Source organism: Symphodus melops (assembly GCF_947650265.1).
Source record: "Symphodus melops genome assembly, chromosome: 9".
Classification (NCBI taxonomy): Eukaryota; Metazoa; Chordata; class Actinopteri; order Labriformes; family Labridae; genus Symphodus; species Symphodus melops.
In genome coordinates, this window is record NC_136699.1 from 15722324 (window position 1) to 15742611 (window position 20288).

Consider the following 20288-nt stretch of genomic DNA (forward strand, 5'->3'; position numbering starts at 1 on the left):
ATAAAGTAGCCATATCATCATGGAAAAGACTTCCAGTTTCCCCTCTACTATCCTGGTGATAAACCCCATGTTGTGTTAAGATGAGGAAAAGTACAGAATTTAGGACAAACTTCTGCTAACCATAGGAAGCAGAGTTGTACATTTGTTTTTGTTTAGACTTTAATCAACAAGTGTTTTTTTAAAAACATTTAGAATCTGTTTGGGATTATTTGGAGACCCACGTTTTTGATGACTCGTCAAACATTGTTAGAGCCAATCGTCTGCTGCAATATTCTAATCACAGAAAGAAACACATTCAGTGTCAGTTAAAGAAATCTGCCCTGATGTTGAAAAGTGTGACTTGAATAAATGGTCCGTGGTGCTAGGCCTGATGACATGAAGCTAAAGTTACACAAAGTATTTAAAATGACATCAGTGTAACTAACTCACACTACATTTGTAAAGAGTCATTGATCAGACTTCATTCACTGGTCGATTCTTTGTTTTATCAAAGCAGAAGAGTATTTGGAACACGTTTCCTCTGTGTTCCCTTTCTTTAAGAAAACCCAAATGATGTATCCCCTCCCCTAACAACTGGAACATCCTGGTGTCCAGTTAATAACTCTCCAATGAAGTAGGACGGACATTTTTCTGAGAGTTACTTTGGTACTGGAAGACAAAGCAAGAGTATTTACTATCGTACTGCCACTTTACCTCGTCTTCATTTTTGATCACACGATTTAATTTTATTTTTCTATTTGCACTTGGTCCTGATTGGCCCAAATGTAACCACAGTGAATGTGAAAACATCATCCTTTAACGCAACCAATGTGTCAGCTTCTACAGTAACATTCAAATCTTCAACAGTCAACAAAGCAGCTGTCAGAATGGAAAAGCGCATTTTATTTGATGAACAAGAGCTCGGTGTGATCATGAAAAGTGTCTCGCAATGGGCTTACTGTTTCCACTGTTCAGAATCATCCAGTTCATGATTTGTCAAACATCAGCATACAGTTCATTATTTGGGGAAGTACCACACAAAGACACAGTTGGACCTTTAATCAATGGTGGATAAGATCAACTGGAGCCACACTACACAGGAGAAATAATACAGAGGGGAGGAATAGAAAAACTGTTATTTGGAGACAAATACGCCACAATTTTCTTTACAATGGATTATATGTACACATTCTTTTTTTTTTGCGCAAAACAAATGTTTTTTTTTTTATTATTTTATTTTAGAGAAAGCATTTTACCAGTGAAACATGATCTGCCCTTGATAATTCTCAGAATGTCTGCATATGTTTTATACAAAATAGATTTTCAAACAATATTTGGGTAGTGCAAATCCTTTTAGATTCAAGCTGGTTGATTACTTTCACAAACAGTTGTTTTTGTGTGAGTGAAAAAGACTGACTCCTATTCTATTCACAGTATTACACAATCTGACCAAAGCCATTATGTTAGAGTAAAAAAATGTGTTTTTAAAAAAAAACAACAACAAAAAAACAACTGTACATTTGTCTCCTAGTTTACGCTGACGAGTTGAATTTATCTGTGCTCGCTTTGGTCACTTGTAGTCAAACATCAAATAGGTTGTTTTTGTGTGATCAGCTGTGATAGACTGATTCCTGACTAAGGGTTTCTTTTTCCTGAAAATCTGTCCTGCAGAGCTAAAAGTGAAGTGTGAATCTCCTGTATGCAAATAGCTTATCCTGGAAAAAACATGAGGCTACCACATTTTGTAATGTGATGGAGATAGATTATCTGTTGTTTCTATTGCATATTCAGATGTCCCCCTCAAAAATGTACAAGAAAGTGAGCTAGGATACATTTTTGAGCAAGAAGAGGCAAGTGTGCGATTTCTTACATATATATATTTATATATATATATATTCAAGCTGTCTTAAATGAACAGCGGCAGCAGCAGAAGAGATTTGGATATACTGAATGTGAAAGTAACCCATGAGTAACCCTAAGCAGTTAATGAAGTTGATTTTCACAAGTATTTTGAATAAGCAACAAAAAAGAAAGAAAAAGAAAAAAGCGACAACTGTTGGTTTTTTTTCCGAGTGTGGATGACGTCGGTGGCAGCTCATCCCTCTCCTACATCTGTCTGCTGAACCATTAGCCTGACACCAAACACAAACTTCAACATCAACACAGAGGTTTTTGTGTGAATCTAAAGGACATAAACTAGGACATGAAGTGTAAGTCGGGCTCCGACATCCTGAGCAAGGGAGCGCTTTACGTTTCGAACAAGTGCTTTGTTTATTGTTAGCGGTGTGTCGTCTACGTACGCCCCATCGAACCGTACGTAGTTGCTCGCTTGTGATATTTTCCCCGAGTATTTAAATCGAGAAGGGAATCAACACCTTTGATCCGTCAAAAGGAGTTCCCTCTGTAAGGTACACAGAACATTGGGGTTCGAAGCAACAACTGATGGAAATGTTACCTACGGGATTGTAGAAGTGTGTTATATTTACAGCTACCACTCACTTTGTAAAGACTTCAAACTCTGGTTATTGAGGACTTCTTTTTCTTGTTGTGGACAAAGCTTCAATACCGGGACGTGTTTCCTTTTCCACTTCGAACCCTGACCAACTTTCAGCTTGTGAAAAAAAAGACAAAACCAGAAGTTTAGCACTGGAGTCCCACAGAATAAAGGAGCCATTGTGCCGGCCTCCCAGAGGAGGAGGACCGATGCTAAGTGCTTTCAAACATTGGGTCTCCACTAAATCACAGACAGACAGACAAACGTGCAAATGTACTACAGAAACAAAGACATGAAGACAAGATGCCTACAGGGCGTTCAAAGAGCTGAAGGGTTAAAAACGTAACTCGAGAAGTGAATCCGTTGTGCCCACACTGTCCAAAGTGCTGCGTACACAAGCTGTCCATCATCGGTTTTTTTTTCACGTGTCAGGAAAGGACGCTTTCTTTCTTGTGTAAAGTTCGACAAACAAAACAGCTCGTTCTTCAGATACGCCACAACCACCAGATGGTTAAAAAACACTTAGCATAAAGGCTGGTGAATGGGGCCGACAGATCACTCCTCAGCTAATCAATACCATCACGCCGTGATGCTTTCATGAGCAATGAGATCAAACGGATCAAGCAGCAAGAAGTGAGGATGTTGTGTGTCTGACATTTCTTCGACCTCCCAGTCATGAAAACAGCCTCTCTTTCGCCTACAAATGTAAACGCATGATATGAGACAGAGTACGAGCGATAGAGAGAGAGAGGATGGTGAATGGATTCTGTTATCTTCAGACAGGCTGGCTGTTTCCAGTCTTTATGCTACGTTAACACGAAGGAGTAACTGAAAGGCAGTTTCAGACATTTTAGTTGAGAAAGTCTTTTCACCCACCGACTGGCCAGAAAGGAAATGAGCCGTCCCCGATGTTCTCAACTATTCCTTTAACAAGCGCAGCAAAGTCTTTCGACGATTAGTTACCCTTTCCCAGAAGCATAAAGGTTATACGGTCCAAGAAGGATGGTCAGTGGCAGAATCATGACTACATGTTCATCAGTTCTATAAAACAGACTGTAAAAAGGAGATATAAAAAGGACAGGAGCCATGTTAGAAACACAGAAAGAAGCTGTCCTGATTAATTAAGAAAATGGCATAATCTGTCACACATAAAACATGCCCTCTCTTCTATGATTGGTGGACGCGGGTTGTCTATCACATTCAATTATTAGACTATTGGGGCAGGAGCGGGGGGCTAAAAGAAGCATCAGAGTGGGCTATCATACTAGAAAAAAAGTTCTCTACCTTCCATCTAAAGCCCGGTACAGTTTAACAGTCTTTCTTCACAGTCTCTGAAAGCCTTTAAGCGCGGTTCAAAGCGCTCGCAACGCACTGGAGAAGAAGGGTGTGCGGGGAATCGCATTAAAATGGAAGCAGGCTTCGATCATTTGTACACGCGGCGGATGGACCGAGCTGCCACATCTAGAGGGAAACGCAGCCACCGAGGAGAGAAAAAAAAAAAGAGGTAAAACTTTCAACTGCATGTAATGTAAAAAGTACAATCGACATATGATGAAGGTAGACGTGTAGGAAGAAGATGACTTAGATGATATATGAAGCAAAAAAGGCACATTTTTTTTTCCCTTTTAAAATAGACGTGTGTAAACCTGAAAGAGAGTCAGCATATGGGAGAAAGAAACCTCTGGATAACGCACTTTGACTGACGGTCCAACAAAAAATGTTTCCTATGTTCATTGTGTCAATCAAGTGATGATGTTTTTTTTTTTTAAACAACTGGAAAACAGTTTGTTTTTCCCCCCGAGTGACTATGTTGTTACTACTGCTTACAAAAACTAAAAGAGGAACATACGGTCCAAAAGCATACCTAAGAGCCTGTTTTTAAACACCAACCTGTAAAAGTGTATAAACTGGTTGATGATTTGAAAATGTAGAAAATATTATCAGAACCTGTACATATTTGCTTTATCTTTATGAGACATTGTTTTGTGTTTGAAGATAGGAAACCTGAGACGACGTGGATGTTAGCTTACTTCTCTTGCTGATTATCTCGTCTTAAAAACTTTTTTTTTTTGTCACCTCTTAGACTGCTCTACGTAACCGCTGTGCTCGCTGTCTGCTTTCCACGCGAACGCGTCCGCTCACGACACAAAGTCGCATACCAACAAACATCCCTGACTCCTTGCCTCGGGTCCTCAGTCCTCTCTTTGAAGCTCCTGGATGGGGATTGGGGTCGGGGTGCGTGGGTGTGTGTGTGTGTGTGTGTGTGTGTGTGTGTGTGTGGGGGGTTGGAGGTGTCTGGGTGCTTGTGAGGTGATGTGATGGGCGTTTTAAGGCAATGTGTCTGTTTTGGGGTAAAGTCATCTCTGGTGGAAGAGGAGCGGTTTGACGCTGCCGGCCTTGAATTTTGGTAACTGGTTGCTGATGATCTCCGCCAGCATTTCTGGGAATTCCACGCTCAGGGATTTATTCACAAAGGTGTAGAAGCAGAAGTTGAGCAGCCCACCGACCATCTGCACACAGACATGTTGGTGTATGATTATCACAGAAACACACACACACACACACACACACACACACACCTTCAGTGTTTGTTAATATAAAAGGAAAAAACCTATTCGGACATCTTATTGTGTCAAAACTACAAGTTGGATTCTGTCTCATATCATCCATATGTGGAAAAAAGAGCTGCATAAGTCTGTTTATCTTCACTGAGTTTACTTTGTGTGACAGTACTGCATAGTAAAAAACAGCAACGGTTGCTTTTACACCTGATCAGCTGCCACACGAAGTAGAGGTCACATGTTATTAAAGTAAAAAGTATGTATCTCACTTATGATCATATTTCAATGCATCAAACGCTGAAAATGACGATAGCTCTGAATTATGGGAGAAGACGACTTGTTTTCAGCCTCATCTGTCATTCAGACTGATGAGGCTGCCGTGTCAGGATGAAGCTGAGGGGGGCGGGGGGGGGGTTTACCTCGTGCATGGAGTCCAGCAGCTTGGTGAGCTGATAGAAACGCTGCCAGTTCTGACTGGAGTTCTCTTCACGCTTCACTATGGCTTTCCCCAGCTCCTTGATGTACGACATCCTTATATCATCAAACACCGCCTGGCTCTTCAGGCCGTCCTTTGGCACTGCAGGGGAGAGGACACAAGAGGTCAGCATTCGGGAGAGAAGGACGAGGAGAATGTACTGCACCGATGACCAGATAGAAGCGTTCATCAGCTAATTAATCAAAATCAGGTCGTGTGAAGAACGGCAGCACAGAGACACAGAGAACAAAGGGCAGCGCAACATGAGGACGTCTGTTTGGACTGTGAGCTGTGTTTAAGTTTCTACAAATTAAACGTCTCAACACTCTTTTTAATCAGAGTACAATGATTGAGTCTTTGTTTACGCCTTTCATTTTCTTGAAGATGTTTAAGAGACAACATAAGGTGTTATGTAGGTGAGTCTGTTTTTCTGTTATCAAGCTAGAAAAGCCACAGTGGATTCAATCCCTATTTCTTATGATCTTTAAATGTCAACGAATGAAGTTTGAAAAGTGCTGTGATGGGATGTCTCGTGAGTGCATTCAAACAGCACCGTGTTCGGAGTCTTACCTGTGCTGAGCAGCAGCAGGACCTTCATGCACAAATACTCGTCGTGGGAAACCTGCAGCCGAACAAGCTCGGTGGAAATCTTCAGCATCTGCTCGCACTGGTCGGCCATGTAGGGCAGCTTCATCCGCTCCCTGGGGAAAAGAGACAAGTGGTTAAAAAGCTTATCCTGCGCGCACCTTAAGTCATAGTTGATTTATATGTCTGTGTGTGCAATCTCTTTGAGGGAGATGAAGCAGCTCTGTGGATTAAACTTTCAAGGTCCTGTTTTAAATCATTCTTCCAGAAATGAGTTTCAGTCTATTAGCTTGTTGGAGCAGAACGTTAAGAAGACAAGCGCGCCTCACTTCAGTGATGAAGTGATGTTGTGGGTGGAAAGTACGAACAAACTCTCCAAAACTCTGGAAATGTATGCCTAGGAGATGCTTATTCTATAAACGTGTACAGAAAACAAACATCCAAGTTTACAAGAAACACCTGTGCTAGATTCTTTCATGATCCAGGAAACAAGCTTATAAATAGCAGAAGAGTCAAATGGTGAAAGGCTGGTCTATGACTTCCAACCAGATGAAAATATCATAAAGAACTACAAACATGCTGCAGCTGAATGTAGTTTTGGGGGCCTGGCTGATTAAGAGAGAACACAACATCATCAGATATTAATTATAATCACATCAGCTTTCAGCTCATGATTACAGAAAAAAAAAAAAAAAAAAAAAAGAGAAAGCAAAAGGCCTTCTGCAGCCTGCAGCACGGTGGCCGTGCAGACTGCTCACGACAGTCCGATGGCTTTGTACAAACGAGAGTCATCAGGTTTATAACAGCATCAAACACTGATTACACACGAACTGTATGAATCTCAGGGGATATGACGCAAAGCACAGAGCAGGGGCAGCAAATCACATGTGCAAACCAAAAAAAAAAAAGACAAATATACTACGATTGAAGACTCAGACGTGGCGTCTTACTGTCCATACCGACACATTTCCACTGGAAACGGTTTATAAAAGTCTGTCACACTACATCTGGAATCACATGAACCCACAGTGGTTTAATGCATGAAAGATGGATTGATGCATACTCATTGATGACGAGGTCCGGTGCAAAGCAGAGCATGTTGCCGTTGCACTGCTGGTAAGACCTCCAGCCCAGCCCGAAAGACATGAGGAAGAGCCAGGAGCACTGCAGCAGAGTCATCTGGTCGTCCAGATGCAGATTCCTGAAACCTGGAGGGAGGCACAAGGAGACACCATGTTTGAGAGGGTGTGGAGGAGAAAGTGACGACGCTTAGGGAGACAAGTCAAAAATGCATGTTGACTCAGCCCGAGACGCAGCACATCCACACGTGTTGCTAGCTTGTTAGTTTACACAAATCAAAACAGTAAAGCCCCCTTTGTTTTGCACTGCTCCGACAACATCTGATGTGTTCAGTTAACACAAATATCAATTCTTAAAATCATTCTGTGTGCTGTAAATATACAAAGTGAAAACAAACACTGTCTGCACTGAATTGTTACAATACCAAACAATTATTACAGCACTCATTTTAAAGCTGTTTGTGCTTTTTCAATCCTACTGCAAAACCCTCTATGTGGCACATCCATCACTCTGCAATTTCTCCACGCTGCAACCACTGTTTATCTTAGACTTTTTTTTATTGATAATTTGACAAGAAAGCTCCCAGAATTCCGGCTATATGGAGCAACTGTGGGACAAATGTCATATGTACTGAATAACCTACAACAGAAAACGCACAAACCCCCTCACGAAGGCTATTTTCAAATCACTTCTATGCAAGAATTCAACGTCTCGAAAGTCGTCTCGCTGCGGTGCGTGGCAGCACTGTGCCCAACGTGCGAGCTCTTCTTAATAATCACTGCGCAGCGAGCTTCAAGGCTACAGAAGAAGACGTTATCACAACACGCTGCTGCATATTTTTCTGTCATCATGAAATTAACTGCGTCGGTGTTTTGTTTGTACTCTGCAGATGAAGTTATGGCCGCCACAAGCAGACTCAAATAGCTCTGTGAAACTATACGAGAGCCTGACGGATAAACAGCTGAGCTGCATGTTTAAACATGATAGGAAACAACCAGGATGTTGTATAACTCAAGTGTGTATACGAGCTTCCCTGGCAAAACATCTGAGCATTAGATGAGTGTAGTCTATAGATGATGATCTCATATTGATAAAAAAAGGAAAAAAATTCTAAGATGTTTTGCAAATACCGCACGTGTGGAAAAGACAATATTTAATGTCAAAATCCTTTTTTTTATTTGCAATATTTCCAGCTGGATTTTGGCCCTTCCCATCTTTCTGTGCACCTGATGCTGACCCCACCATCACTCTGACAGAGCTGAGCACCAACCTGGGAGAGCCTTGGCCCACTTGACAGCGGAGATGACCTGTCGGCCACCCAGTCTGTTGAGGGTGGTCATGAGGCGGGTGGAAGTGTCTGGCAGCGTGCTGTCGTAGCCGGCGTAGATCGTGTCTGGCTCGATGGCCTTGAGCAGAGACAGCATGGTGGGAACGAGCTGAGGCATGCGCTTGGGCATCAGTGAGTGGGCCTCGATTGGTGGAGAAGGAGTCAGCTCAGGCGGGTTGCTCTGCTGGACGCCCTTTAAGCGGTTCAACTTCTTGGTTTTGCGCGCTGCAAAGGAGAGAGGAAAACAAGGGGTGGTTTGAAGAGAGAAGCTAAGACAGAAGCAATCAAACCAACTAAAGGGTGAGAGTTGGGCGTTATCTTTGTGGTTAATACTTACCCTCCAAGTTCATGCCTGCCATTAGACATTTGCGGAAGCGGCAGGCTGGGCAGTTCTTCCTTCTGATCTTGTCTATGATGCAGTCATTCCTCCCAGCACAAAGGTAATTATGCTGCCCTGTGTCACACAGAAGAGCAAGATGAATCTGTTATTTACCTTCACTGCTGTGACTAACAGTCGGAGGGGGAAACTGATTAGATGAATCACAGCCCTTTACTTTGTTATGATCAGGATCATTGCAGTATTTGAGTCCATTTATGTGACAGAAGTTAGTAATCAAAGCGTTCATCACAGGCGACAGATTCATCAGTGAGGAAATAATGATGTTATATTACCTTCGACTGCTCTCTTGAAGAAGACCTTGCAGCTGCCACAGGTCAGAACGCCATAGTGGCAGCCTGAAGCCTCGTCTGAGCACACCAGGCAGATTTTATGAGCCCCGCTCTTAACCTGTGCCGGAGGTAGAGCTGTGCCGGCTTCCTGTCTGCAAGTAGAAAGGGAGATAAATGTCAGGGATATTCAGTCTCTTGAAATGTTCCCTTGGGACTTTTTTTTTTTTTTCCAGTGACACTATGGAGCTTCTTTAAAAAGGAGGTCACCGTTGTGTTTATTCCTGATATTGACACTTCTTTCTGTAATTCTGCTGTTTTTCACTGATCTATAAAGATATCCAGCAACACAGCAACAAATGTTTAGCAGAGTAAAAATGAATGTAAACATTTCAGATTTTAAAGACAAACATGTTTTTGAAAAATAAATTAATAATAATAAAAAACTGAAAGCAAATGTTTGTTTTATTCAGAGGGAAACTCTAAAGGCCATAAACACTGAAATACTACTACTACTAATTTCTGAGTAAATAATATAATTAAACAAATGTAAGTCACGTGAAAGGAGTTGCACAAACATTTCAATCAACCATCCATTAAGGAGAACTACTGTATGAAATCGACTCTATGCCATGAACACTGCCTACACATACCAGTTTTCAGTTCAGATTTACAACCCTTCAGTCAAACTTAAAATAAATAAACTACACAGATGTTTTACACACAGCTCCTGCCATCGGACTCAATGTGCCTCTTGTTCTTTTTTTTTCTTGGCAGCGTTGCCTTCGGTTCTGACATCCTGAGAGAAGATAAGTACGGCCATTGTGTCTTTCTTGAAGCCTTGAAAGATTAAATTATCTAAAAGATCTGTGGTCACATCCTAAATCCAGCCGTTGTCATAAACTGCCCTTCTTTCTCCTGTGACTGTCCCACAAATGTGTCCAGGCCCAGTGAACAACGGAGGTACAGTGCACTTTCAAAAATAAACCACCAGAGGACGTCAGGCTTTATTTCATCCATGCACCAGCAGATCGTCCACACGCCCCTTTCATACCAAGTGGCCACAGAAACAACAACAACGCAGCCAGGAAACTGAGCATGAGACGTGCAACAATTGTGCCAGATTGTCTGTGTGTGTGTGTGTGTGTGTGTGTGTGCCACCTCAACAAAAAAAAAAAAGTTTAGCTTGATAAGGAAACTGCTCTGAATTGCACACGAGCACACGTATGCAGATTTGAGCCAGGGAGCCAAGTTCACTCTTAGTTACACAACACAGGGGAATGAGCATGAAAGCAGGCCAGGCCTCACTAGTCAGTGGGTGTAGTAGGATGGGAAAACCTGAGTGAAAGATCAAAGCATCAAGTCCAGAGGCATTCAGCAGCCAGATAAAAATATGACAGTATATTTGAATTAAAAAAAGATCAGGGAGAGTCATCAGAGCAGGATGTCTAGCCATGATAGAGCCGAGAGCTTTCTGAGCACCGCTAATAAACTATGGTCAATAAGTCTGTCCATTTACCTCTTATGCTTTTATACAATATAAACATGTGCTGATAGTCTGTGGGCTTTTACGTCCTGCCTGAGTACTTTTCCTCCACCCATCGATGTGTACAGATGAAATACAAACCCTACATGTCTACTCTTAAGTCATCTGGGTCAGGGAAGTGATCCAGAACACAAAGTGGGGTTCTCACTGAACAGCTCCCCCCTGCTCCACGTGGCAGGGGTCAATCCTGGGGCAGAGAAGAACGAGCAGCAAACCAGCATTTTCAAACATGCTGGCTTCGCCTGCAAAATGAGCCCGCCTGGACATTTTTACAGGAGTAACAAAACAAAAAAAAAAAATCATCATTTCACACACACGCAGGGATACACACGCAGACACCATGTGTCATACAGGTGCAGCGCACACGTCATAAACGTTATAATGTCTGAGGCAGACAACTGCAGCGGATGTCACATACGACACATGGTCTTTACATCATTTCCAAAAGTTGAACTTTAGTTCCATATTACACTGTGATGTGTGCCATGTGTAAGGACAAATAATGTGTTAACTTTAGCAGCAGCCAAAACAAGGTCTAAAACCAACTCTATGTTATAAGAGGCAGACAGACACGATGAATCATTCAAGAGCTGAAGAGGCAGGTATCTCCCTCAGGAATAACAAGCCAGCACTGACCTCGACATGGCAATGATCTGAATCACCATCCAAGATAGACCAATCAGGACTCTTCTTTCAGCTGTGTCATTGCACACAGAGCAACACATGCAGATGTGTGTGTGTGTGTGTGTGTGTGTGTGTGGGGGGGGGGGGTCCCCACAAGGCAGAAAATGGGACTCTAGTTGGCTTTAATAGCTTTACATGGTAATGATAGCGTTTATAAGCGGATCCTTTGCCCTTTAACTAAAAAGATCATTAATGCTGCTCAAAGAAGCTTTAAAGAGAAAACAATGAGTCATTGTTTTACATGCAGATAATCAAGCTCAGATAAACATTCAGGTACTTTAGTTCTCACACACACAAAAGGCCATCACGCCTCTACAGGAGGGCGTGGTGCACAACTTGGTGATCCGAGGAGGATATTGAGTCCACAGTGATGATGATGATGATGATGATGTCAGAGGGTTTGTAGCACTTTGTCCTTCACTGGCCCACTGGGATGGTGTCAGCTTTACCAAAGAGCTTTAGGCAACTGGGTCAAATCCAATTACTGGGGCCATTATATGCTTGGAAGAAAACAGAAATAAGCCTGAAGTTTTGTCTCTGCTTCACAGATTTTTCCAGAAGCCAAATTAGAAATGCTTGATGACTTTCATAACAAAGTCACAAATCATTTCATGTGAATTATCAGACACAAAAACAATCAAAGCTGCAAAGCAGACTGAATTTCCTCTTTCTGAAACCATCTGTTGAAGTGAGCGCTTGCCATCGACAGGAAGTACTTGCATTCCCTCGGAGTTTATTATCGGTCAGAGCAGCCGCAGTGAAAGGCAGAGAGACACCCTGAGATGGGCCCTCGACTTCAACAACAGCAAGGCTGAGGAAGTTAACCGCTTACGTCTGCGAGTGCGATCCATCAGCTCGAGTTTTAATGAGGCAAGCCACTTCACGCACTTACGATAAAGCCCGTGGCCCAGTGCCCTGCTCAACAATTCATAATCCTCTTTAAGCTCAGAGTATCACGAGTAGCCTCGCAGGCCCCTGGTATACACCTCCAGCTCTTTGTAAATTCGGAGTGCACAACCACATTATTACAATGCAAAGCTTTTCTGTTTAGCAGCAACAGATCATTCTGGGCGTTTATTCCTCTTTATTAATCAGTTGTTTGACCTACTTCAGGCCCAGCTCCAGAACACAACATCATCTCAGATACAAAAGGGGAACAATGATTATGTTTACCAAAGGTCAAAATTCTATATAAAAAGATCTTAGGAACGATCAGAAGGCTGTAATCCTGCTTTGTGTGGATGATTACCCCTCATCTTCATCATCTTCACCCCATGAGAGTGTGAAGATGGGACGAAGACAGTAAAAGGAGAAGCGCTCCTCTCTGAGGTTAACAGTGACCAAAATAGAAAAAGGGGAACTGGTCTGCACGCTCGGGGGTGGTTCTTGCACGCAGAGCGACACAGCGTCTGTGCGGGAGCGGACAGAGCGGGTTTGTTTGGCTTAATACTGGAATCATCAAAATAATAAACCCGGCTCGTCTGCTCTCAAATAAAACAGCAGAGTGATTTAAAGGGGTACGTCATTGAAGCGAATGCTACGCCGCCACAGAAAATGAAAATGATGGCGATGTAGTAACTCTGAGTTTTTTTTTGGTCAATGAAAAGAGCCTTTGGAGAGAAACTCTTACTGTGCATGTGACACTTGAGATGATCCCCTCAGTGAACAGCTGGCTCTTGCTTCCTGTTGTATTGACAAACATGATTCAATACCAGAAGCGTCATTTTGTAGCTCATGCTCGACTTCAAAAAAACACCACAGGAGGAAAAACCTAACCCGTGGCCAGGCGTAAAAATATAACCCCCAAGATTTGTGTTTCCATAAAAAGCTGCTTATGACTTGTGTGTAGGTAGGAGGGCACTTCCTGTAGAATAAACAGAGGGCCTTCTGCTGCTACTGTAACTGTACTCATAACCATAACTCCTCAGCTGAATGAGCTGGAAGTGGGAGGAATCCACTCCCAAAGTTTGGACTTTGCTGACTCAACAGCTGAACACAAAAGTAAGAGGAGGGGCCGAAACATAGACTTCGCTATATCCTCTTAACCTCAAGAGGAAGAATGGGGGAATTTCTCTGAGCCTATTTGCTGTGAAAACACAACAATATCTAAATAAAGAAAAGGCAAAACTTTGGTTACAGGGGAATGCCGTAATAACTTGAAAGCGACTGGAATGATTGGCATCTGATCTGGTGTGTTCATTTGGCGCCAGCTGTGGAGTGGCGGAAAGGAAAGTAGGTCAGGGGAGTGAGCGCTCCACAGCAGCGCTCTGTGGTCCTGGCTGCTACAACACTAATGACATACACACACACACAAACAAGCATGTGCACACCTACACAATCATGAATAACACACAAAGCCAACACATATCTATACCACAGGCACAGAGGAAATATGATAAAAGATGATTTAAAGCAGCTGAACCCTTCTGTTGACATTCAAAGTCTGTGGCCCGAGTTTCAAGAGGCAAAAACAGGACAGAGAGAGGGGATGGGCGAGCGAGGCAGAGGGGTGAGGGGTGTGTCACCAGAGAAAGACTAGTGACTCTGACTGAGGTAGTCCCACAGATACAACTAATCATTCACTAAATATAAGCTTTCTATAAATACAGAGCTATACATGAGTCCAAACCACTCATATCAAACAAGACGCCAACTCACAGCTGAGACAGACTTTCAATCCCCTTCTTCTTTGGTCTGATTCTATCACTGTTTTAACAATGGGATAGTTCTGCGTGTTTTTATTGCACTTACACAGCAGTCATTAAAAAAAAGGGAGATCGATCGCGCCGCCCTTACTGCACAGTCGGCTCTGAGCCAGCAGGCCACCACGTTTCATTATTATGTCCCATAAACAGAGTACAAGGGCAAAGGTGACCATAACTAAAGTCAAAGAGACAAATCCTCATGTTCCAGGCCAGGGTCCAAAATGAACAGCCGCCAAGCGCCAAATGTGGGTAGATTTTCCGTTTGGGGTAGATTTCGGAGGTTTAGCTGGTGAGTCAAAAAGTTCATTTTGGACCCAGTTCAAGGACTTTCAACTGGGTAACATTTGCATTTTTAGCTGATGATTATCTATGTGTATTAATCAGCAAACTGTTTCATCCACAGGAGACATTCAGATGAGACACAGACTGAAAGGTTTCATCAAACAGAATGTGAAGTCCTGACTGAATGTCCGCTGAAAGGATTTTCCCGAAAGTCTGAATGAATGACCTTCTAGGAGTGTGAAAACACGAACCATACAGCGTGCAGAAAGGGTTAACACAAGATGCTAAAGAAACAGAACAGTGCTTTGTCTATGAAGCGAGATGTGAGAACGGCTCTATTCAATCAGACAGATGTGCGAGTCGTGCAAACAACGCTCCTCCGTTACACACCATCAAGTCAAAAGCCTCCAGGAAATTCCAGTAAGCTACAGTGCGTGTTATAAAACTTTTATAGATCTTATAGTCCAGAGCTCGGAGAATGCACAATGGGGCACGGGCTTTAGTCAGCGGCGGGATGCAGGAGTATATATGCTATACAGTTTCTGTTCTAAAGTTGCATAAGGCAGAGCTTCAACATGAGCTGTATGATCATCCACAGGATTTATTTTTGCTTCATGTTAAGTATTTCCCTCCTGGAGCAACTCATTGCTAACAAGGTCATGACACACCAAAGCATGAGGGTGTGTTCACAAACATGGAACAATGCTTTCCATCTCACTAAGCTTGATGTGAGATGCTCTGTGTCAGATGGTAAAGAAGAGTCGGATTTTAAAACAGTGACGTGACACCAACAATGTGGAGAACTGGTTATGTTACTTGCTCCTCCTAGTTTGATGCAAACTGACTGTGAGGCTCCAGCAGGTCAGGTTCCAAACGTGATTCGAGGTCCTCCGAGCCTCAGCAGAACGCACTATTGCGTGAGAGGCTGGAAGTGATGGGGACCTGATGCAAACCCGCCTGAGAACCACCGAGCCGGTGAAACCCAGTGTGAGGTGACCTCTTAAATGTCAACACAGGTTGAGGCGAGCGAGCACTGAACTAAAGCAAACTCCCACAAGAGACCGAGAGAAATGCTAAGTTTAGACACCCGTAAGCCAATCACCTAACAGCCACACACCCACACAAAATTGTCTTGGCTCATGCCACATGCACAAACACAATCCCACACTTAAACACAATCACCTCTGAAGAAACACAAAAGACGGGGAAATTAGAGCTAGGTGTGAAATGGTGAGGTGTATCCCATGTCTCTGCCCATCTGTTCCCCATTAACACGCATCAGTGAGATGGTCAGACGCTCGTGGAGATGGTACCAAGCCTCTTTTGCCCAAATAATAAAAACACACATCCGCACACTGGTTGAAGTAACACACTTCTGCATGCCTGTTTTTGGGCTGATCGCCTCCTTGAATCAAACGAGTGAATGTAAAAGAGATACTGACAAAAAAAAAAGCCTCAGTGACATGTGCATGACTGCTGATTAAAAAAAACAAAACACTGGGGCATTTCATGACTGGGTCTCCGCCCACATTCACAGCTGAAGTCATAAAACTCTTTAGGGCCGCAATAAAGGTACAAAAGAAACTGTGTCAGCCTGTGTGGATCTGAAACACTCAGGCTTCAATCTCTACATTTATCTGAGTGTGAACACACTTGAAAGAAATCACTGCAGAAATGAGGGTTGAGCAAAATCACATGAGTAAGTCAGTGAAACAAGGATCTCCTTCAACTGTAGGGCCCGACTGTTATGTAAAGGCCACACTTCATTCATCTGTAGTTAAATTGACGGTCTCTGCAGCTATTTAGGGACAGATCTGCTTTAAGTGAAGACTGAGTACATTTAAATCTATTTTAAACTCCCCAAAATGTCCAACTGAACCCCTAGTGAGGATATTTACACGAGGAGGTTGAGCCAGAAATTACACCTAAAAGTAAGAGATACGAAGATTAAAGAGTGCACGCTAGTTCGGAAGAGAGAGAGAGAGAAAAAAAGAAGCTAAACTTGTATAAAAGTGGAAATCCCCTGACTGTAACAAAACCTTTCCCAAGATCTATGTGCTTATTGCTGCAGCAATGTCCAGCAGAGTCCACAACGCTGCCTCCCAAAGCAGGATTACAAGGTTAACAAACCGACTCAGGGGTTAAACCAACCATTTTTGTCTGAGTGTGAAGGCTCGGTTTCAAATCAAGCCCCATCGTCATGGAAACCCAACACCACAAACCAAACCTGCAAGCAGTTATGTTTTCGACCACACTCTGTACGTGAACATCCAACACCTAAACGTGTGTCTGTCGTATCCTCTGATGTGTCTGACTATGTCTCATAAGACTGGCTGTTCACAACAAACCCTCTTTCCTTCATGTACAAACTCACACACTGAAAAATCCTGGACTAACAATCCTGGACTAACAATCATATGGAAGCAGCTATCTAGAATAACCACTTCTTCCCTTGTGAAACCAGATTACTAAATCTGACTTAATCTGCAGAGCACTGATTGATTCCTTTTTCAGCGGCGTGTGAAACGTGATGAATAATGCCAAGTCGCCTTTAAATACGAGGCCGACCAAAGCATTTAAAAACATAGATTATTCCCTGATAGAGAGCCATGTTTGTTTTTAATCACACTGGATTTACAAGTATGGTCAGCTATGCCTTATAGTAATGCTGAAACTATTTCCTACCACACGCCTCTTATTATCATTGACAAAAATCTGAATTTTAACATCGGTGTAAATGAAGCAGGGCGGCGTCAGATCAGCTCATTACTACACATACTGTAGTTGTTGTTTTGTGTTTTTTTTACGTTTTGCTATTGATCCTGTTGATGTGCCTGTTTTTTAAGATGCTGTAACAACTACATTTCCCCCACTGGGGGAATCAATAAAGTTTGTCCTTATCCTCCACTGTCCAAAGACAATAAGATGAAAAAAATCCCCAACAAAAGCATCATCATTACTAAATAATACTTATTAATTACTCATTCTCGATGAGAGTAGGTTTTCTATTGTTGCTTTGTACTTACAGGTAAATTAAACTGGATCATCTTTGCAAACCGTGATGAAGGCAAAAACAAGCAAATATCTTTGAGTTACTGTACGACTGAGTATCAAAACTGTCAAAAATGAAAATTCTTCTGATTTACTAATTAAATTAAGGACTTAGTTTGTGGCCACTGTGGACATTTGTGGCCATGACCCAGCATATTTTAAGAACAGCCGTCTCGAAGATAAGAACCAACAGTTCTGATCTTAAGAAAGAGAAAATAGGTTGTGTGTTGATGAACGAGAGGATGGAGTAAGATATAACTGGGATGAACACATAAATGGGTAACACTTAAATTGAAGTCCACCAAGCAGCTGAGGTCTAAACACTTTTCTTACTTGACAAAGCCAATGGTGAACGAAGGAGAGCTTGAAAATGCCTCTGTGCTTCTGTTGTCCACAATGGTCTGGCCTCGGTTCCAGGGCGCACTGATGGTTGTCACGGGGAGAAACAAGTTGGACACTTGCTTCTGACTCTTCTGCTGCTGAGATTCAGTGCTGCTGGTGTTGACTCCGAAGTGAAAGCTCTGTCCACCTGAAGTGCTGACCCCACAGATGGAGATGGGGTTAGGGCTGGGCATGTCTGGGGAGGTCGTGCCACTCATTTGGCAATAACTTTGGCCTGCAGATGTTTTCTCCTGTTTGATCACACCTGGAGTGCAGAGCTGAATGAAACCAGAGTCTTTCTCTTTCTTCACCAAAGCAGACAAAGTGGTCGTAGGAGTTAAGGAGGCAGTTGTTGATATGTTGGAGGGCTGATCTGGACTTGTCATGTTGATGCCATTGAGGGCAGCAGAGGTTGCCCCACTGCCGTTAACACTCTCAACAGCAGCAGCCTTCATGTCCTTCTCCGAGCTAACATCCCCAAGCAGAGAGTCATCTGTCAGAGAGGACAGGAAAGCATCATCTCCCACATAAAAATCTGAAGGAGAGCCAGTTAGCTCAAAGTCATGGAGCAGGTCCAGGGTGTTGTCACTGAACAATTTCTGGTGAACATCCACATCTTTCCCAATGTGCTCAAAGGCATTGTCGAGGTCGATGGGGTCCTGGTCTCCTTTATCCATAGAGAAATCCCCTGTTTTCATGGAGAAGAAGTTTGGATCTGACCCTCCAATAAGTGAATCCATGGAGGACTGTGCGATGTCTGTTATACTGGCCTCCAGCTGGGGCAAAGCTTGACGCCCAAACAAAGTGGAAGTCGGCGCCTGGAAAAACTGCTGCTGCTGAGGTTTCAGATCTTTGCTCACGCTCCTGGACTCTGGGTCTTCTAACAATGTGCCGACAGTGGCGGTGACGTAGGTGAGCTCCTCTGGAAGGGGACTGTTGCTGAGTCCGTTCGGTACCTGTCCTGGCTGCATCAACGGGCTGGATGGAAGAACTAGAGATGTGGCAGAGGCGATGGGCATGGCACTGTGAGGAGCCACTTTCAAGAGACCTCCCTCCTCAGGGCTTTCAGTATACACCAACTTGCTTAAATGGTCATCTCTTCTGTATATGATCTTCTTCACTCCTCCTGTATCCATCTGTTAGTTTGGGGGTGAGAGACACCGAAGGTTAACAGAGCAATCTAGGTAAGGTGCAATGACCCCACACTATAACACAACCAACATGAAAAGGTCTTTTTAAGGGTTGTGCAAATGCTTAAAATAATATACAAACATCAGGTCAGTAGGACTTAAAGTTGCCCCCCCCTCCCCTCGCGCGCCCTTGATAGCTTAAAAAAGCTAAAGAAAGCTAACTGCGTCTGTGCAGTCTTTAGGTCCTCATGACCGCAGAGAAACACTTTTCAACTCCTATATAAACACACATTGTAACATATTCAATCATAAGTCACATTTAGACAATAAGATTAATATATGTTTACCCTAGCGTGTTGTTAACTGTTGGCATGCTAACGCTAGGTAGCAGTGTGGCTAATAGTTCATGCTACGTGCCTTCATTTCAGTCGACTGTCGCTGCTTGCCTGCTAACCAACACACCGCTAAAAATATACATTTAGCTTTAAATATTCAATACTATTGTAATTACCCCAGCTAACTTTTAATCGTATAACTTTGAATAAATGTTTATATTTACCCTTGAAATGACAGACTGTTGGTATGTGTCCACAGGTCGTCTGTCAACATTGTTTTGGTTGAAAGTGTCAGCTCTATCTGTCTGTCTGTACGGCTTCTTTTAAAGCACGACACACACCGCGTATTTCACCACTTTACGGTCACGGTGCAGGTCGATGCAGCCGTAAATTATCATGCAAACTGCGCTGGGTCTGGCTGAGCTAAGGGGATTCGCAGCTAGCCATTAGGAAAGTAGGCGCTAACCTCCAGGAAAAAAAACATACAAAATGGAGAACTAAGGAAGCCAGCCCCATGGCAGACCTGTTTACAACACGCAGCGCAACCTGCTGGTCGCGTCCAGGAACTGCAGCTTGTGGTGACCTGGAAGTTTAGGCATATTATGCCCCTTTTTCACCTTTTCAAACAGTCCACCTGTGGTCTAAATGAAACATCTATGCAATGCCTTGGATCCAAATATCACATGAATCAAGCACCTGAGGAAGTTTATGACCCTGTACAAACCAGATCTCTCAAAATGCTCAGTTTTGGTGTATGTATCTCTTTAAATGCAATGAGACCCTCCTGAGTGTTCTTAGTAAACATCACCTCTCTGTAGAGACAAAAACAATGGCAGACCTGTGCATAATTTTACCTCTAGGCTGGAGGTGGAGTCCATGGGAGGAGATACCTGGGGAGGTGAGGGTATGTTCTTATCAGACTCCAACTTGTGATGTCACAAACATTTTGTGTGACATTTGAGCATTTTTCTCTATGTTGTAAAACTTATGCAGACCACAAACAAAAG

General features: G+C 43.0%; 1 protein-coding gene across 1 annotated transcript; it reads right to left on the reverse strand.

Moving 5' to 3' along the window:
• Positions 1–861: 861 nt before the first annotated feature.
• Positions 862–19833, reverse strand: nr3c1 (nuclear receptor subfamily 3, group C, member 1 (glucocorticoid receptor)). The gene is made up of 9 exons (XM_079352117.1): positions 19506–19833; positions 17769–18952; positions 9174–9322; positions 8839–8955; positions 8445–8726; positions 7158–7302; positions 6080–6210; positions 5454–5611; positions 862–4983 (listed from the first exon to the last, which is right to left on the reverse strand). The coding sequence occupies exons 2-9, from the start codon at positions 18950–18952 to the stop codon at positions 4831–4833; spliced, it is 2319 nt and encodes a 772-aa protein (XP_079208243.1). The 5' UTR covers positions 19506–19833; the 3' UTR covers positions 862–4830.
• Between the last annotated feature and the right edge of the window lie 455 nt (positions 19834–20288).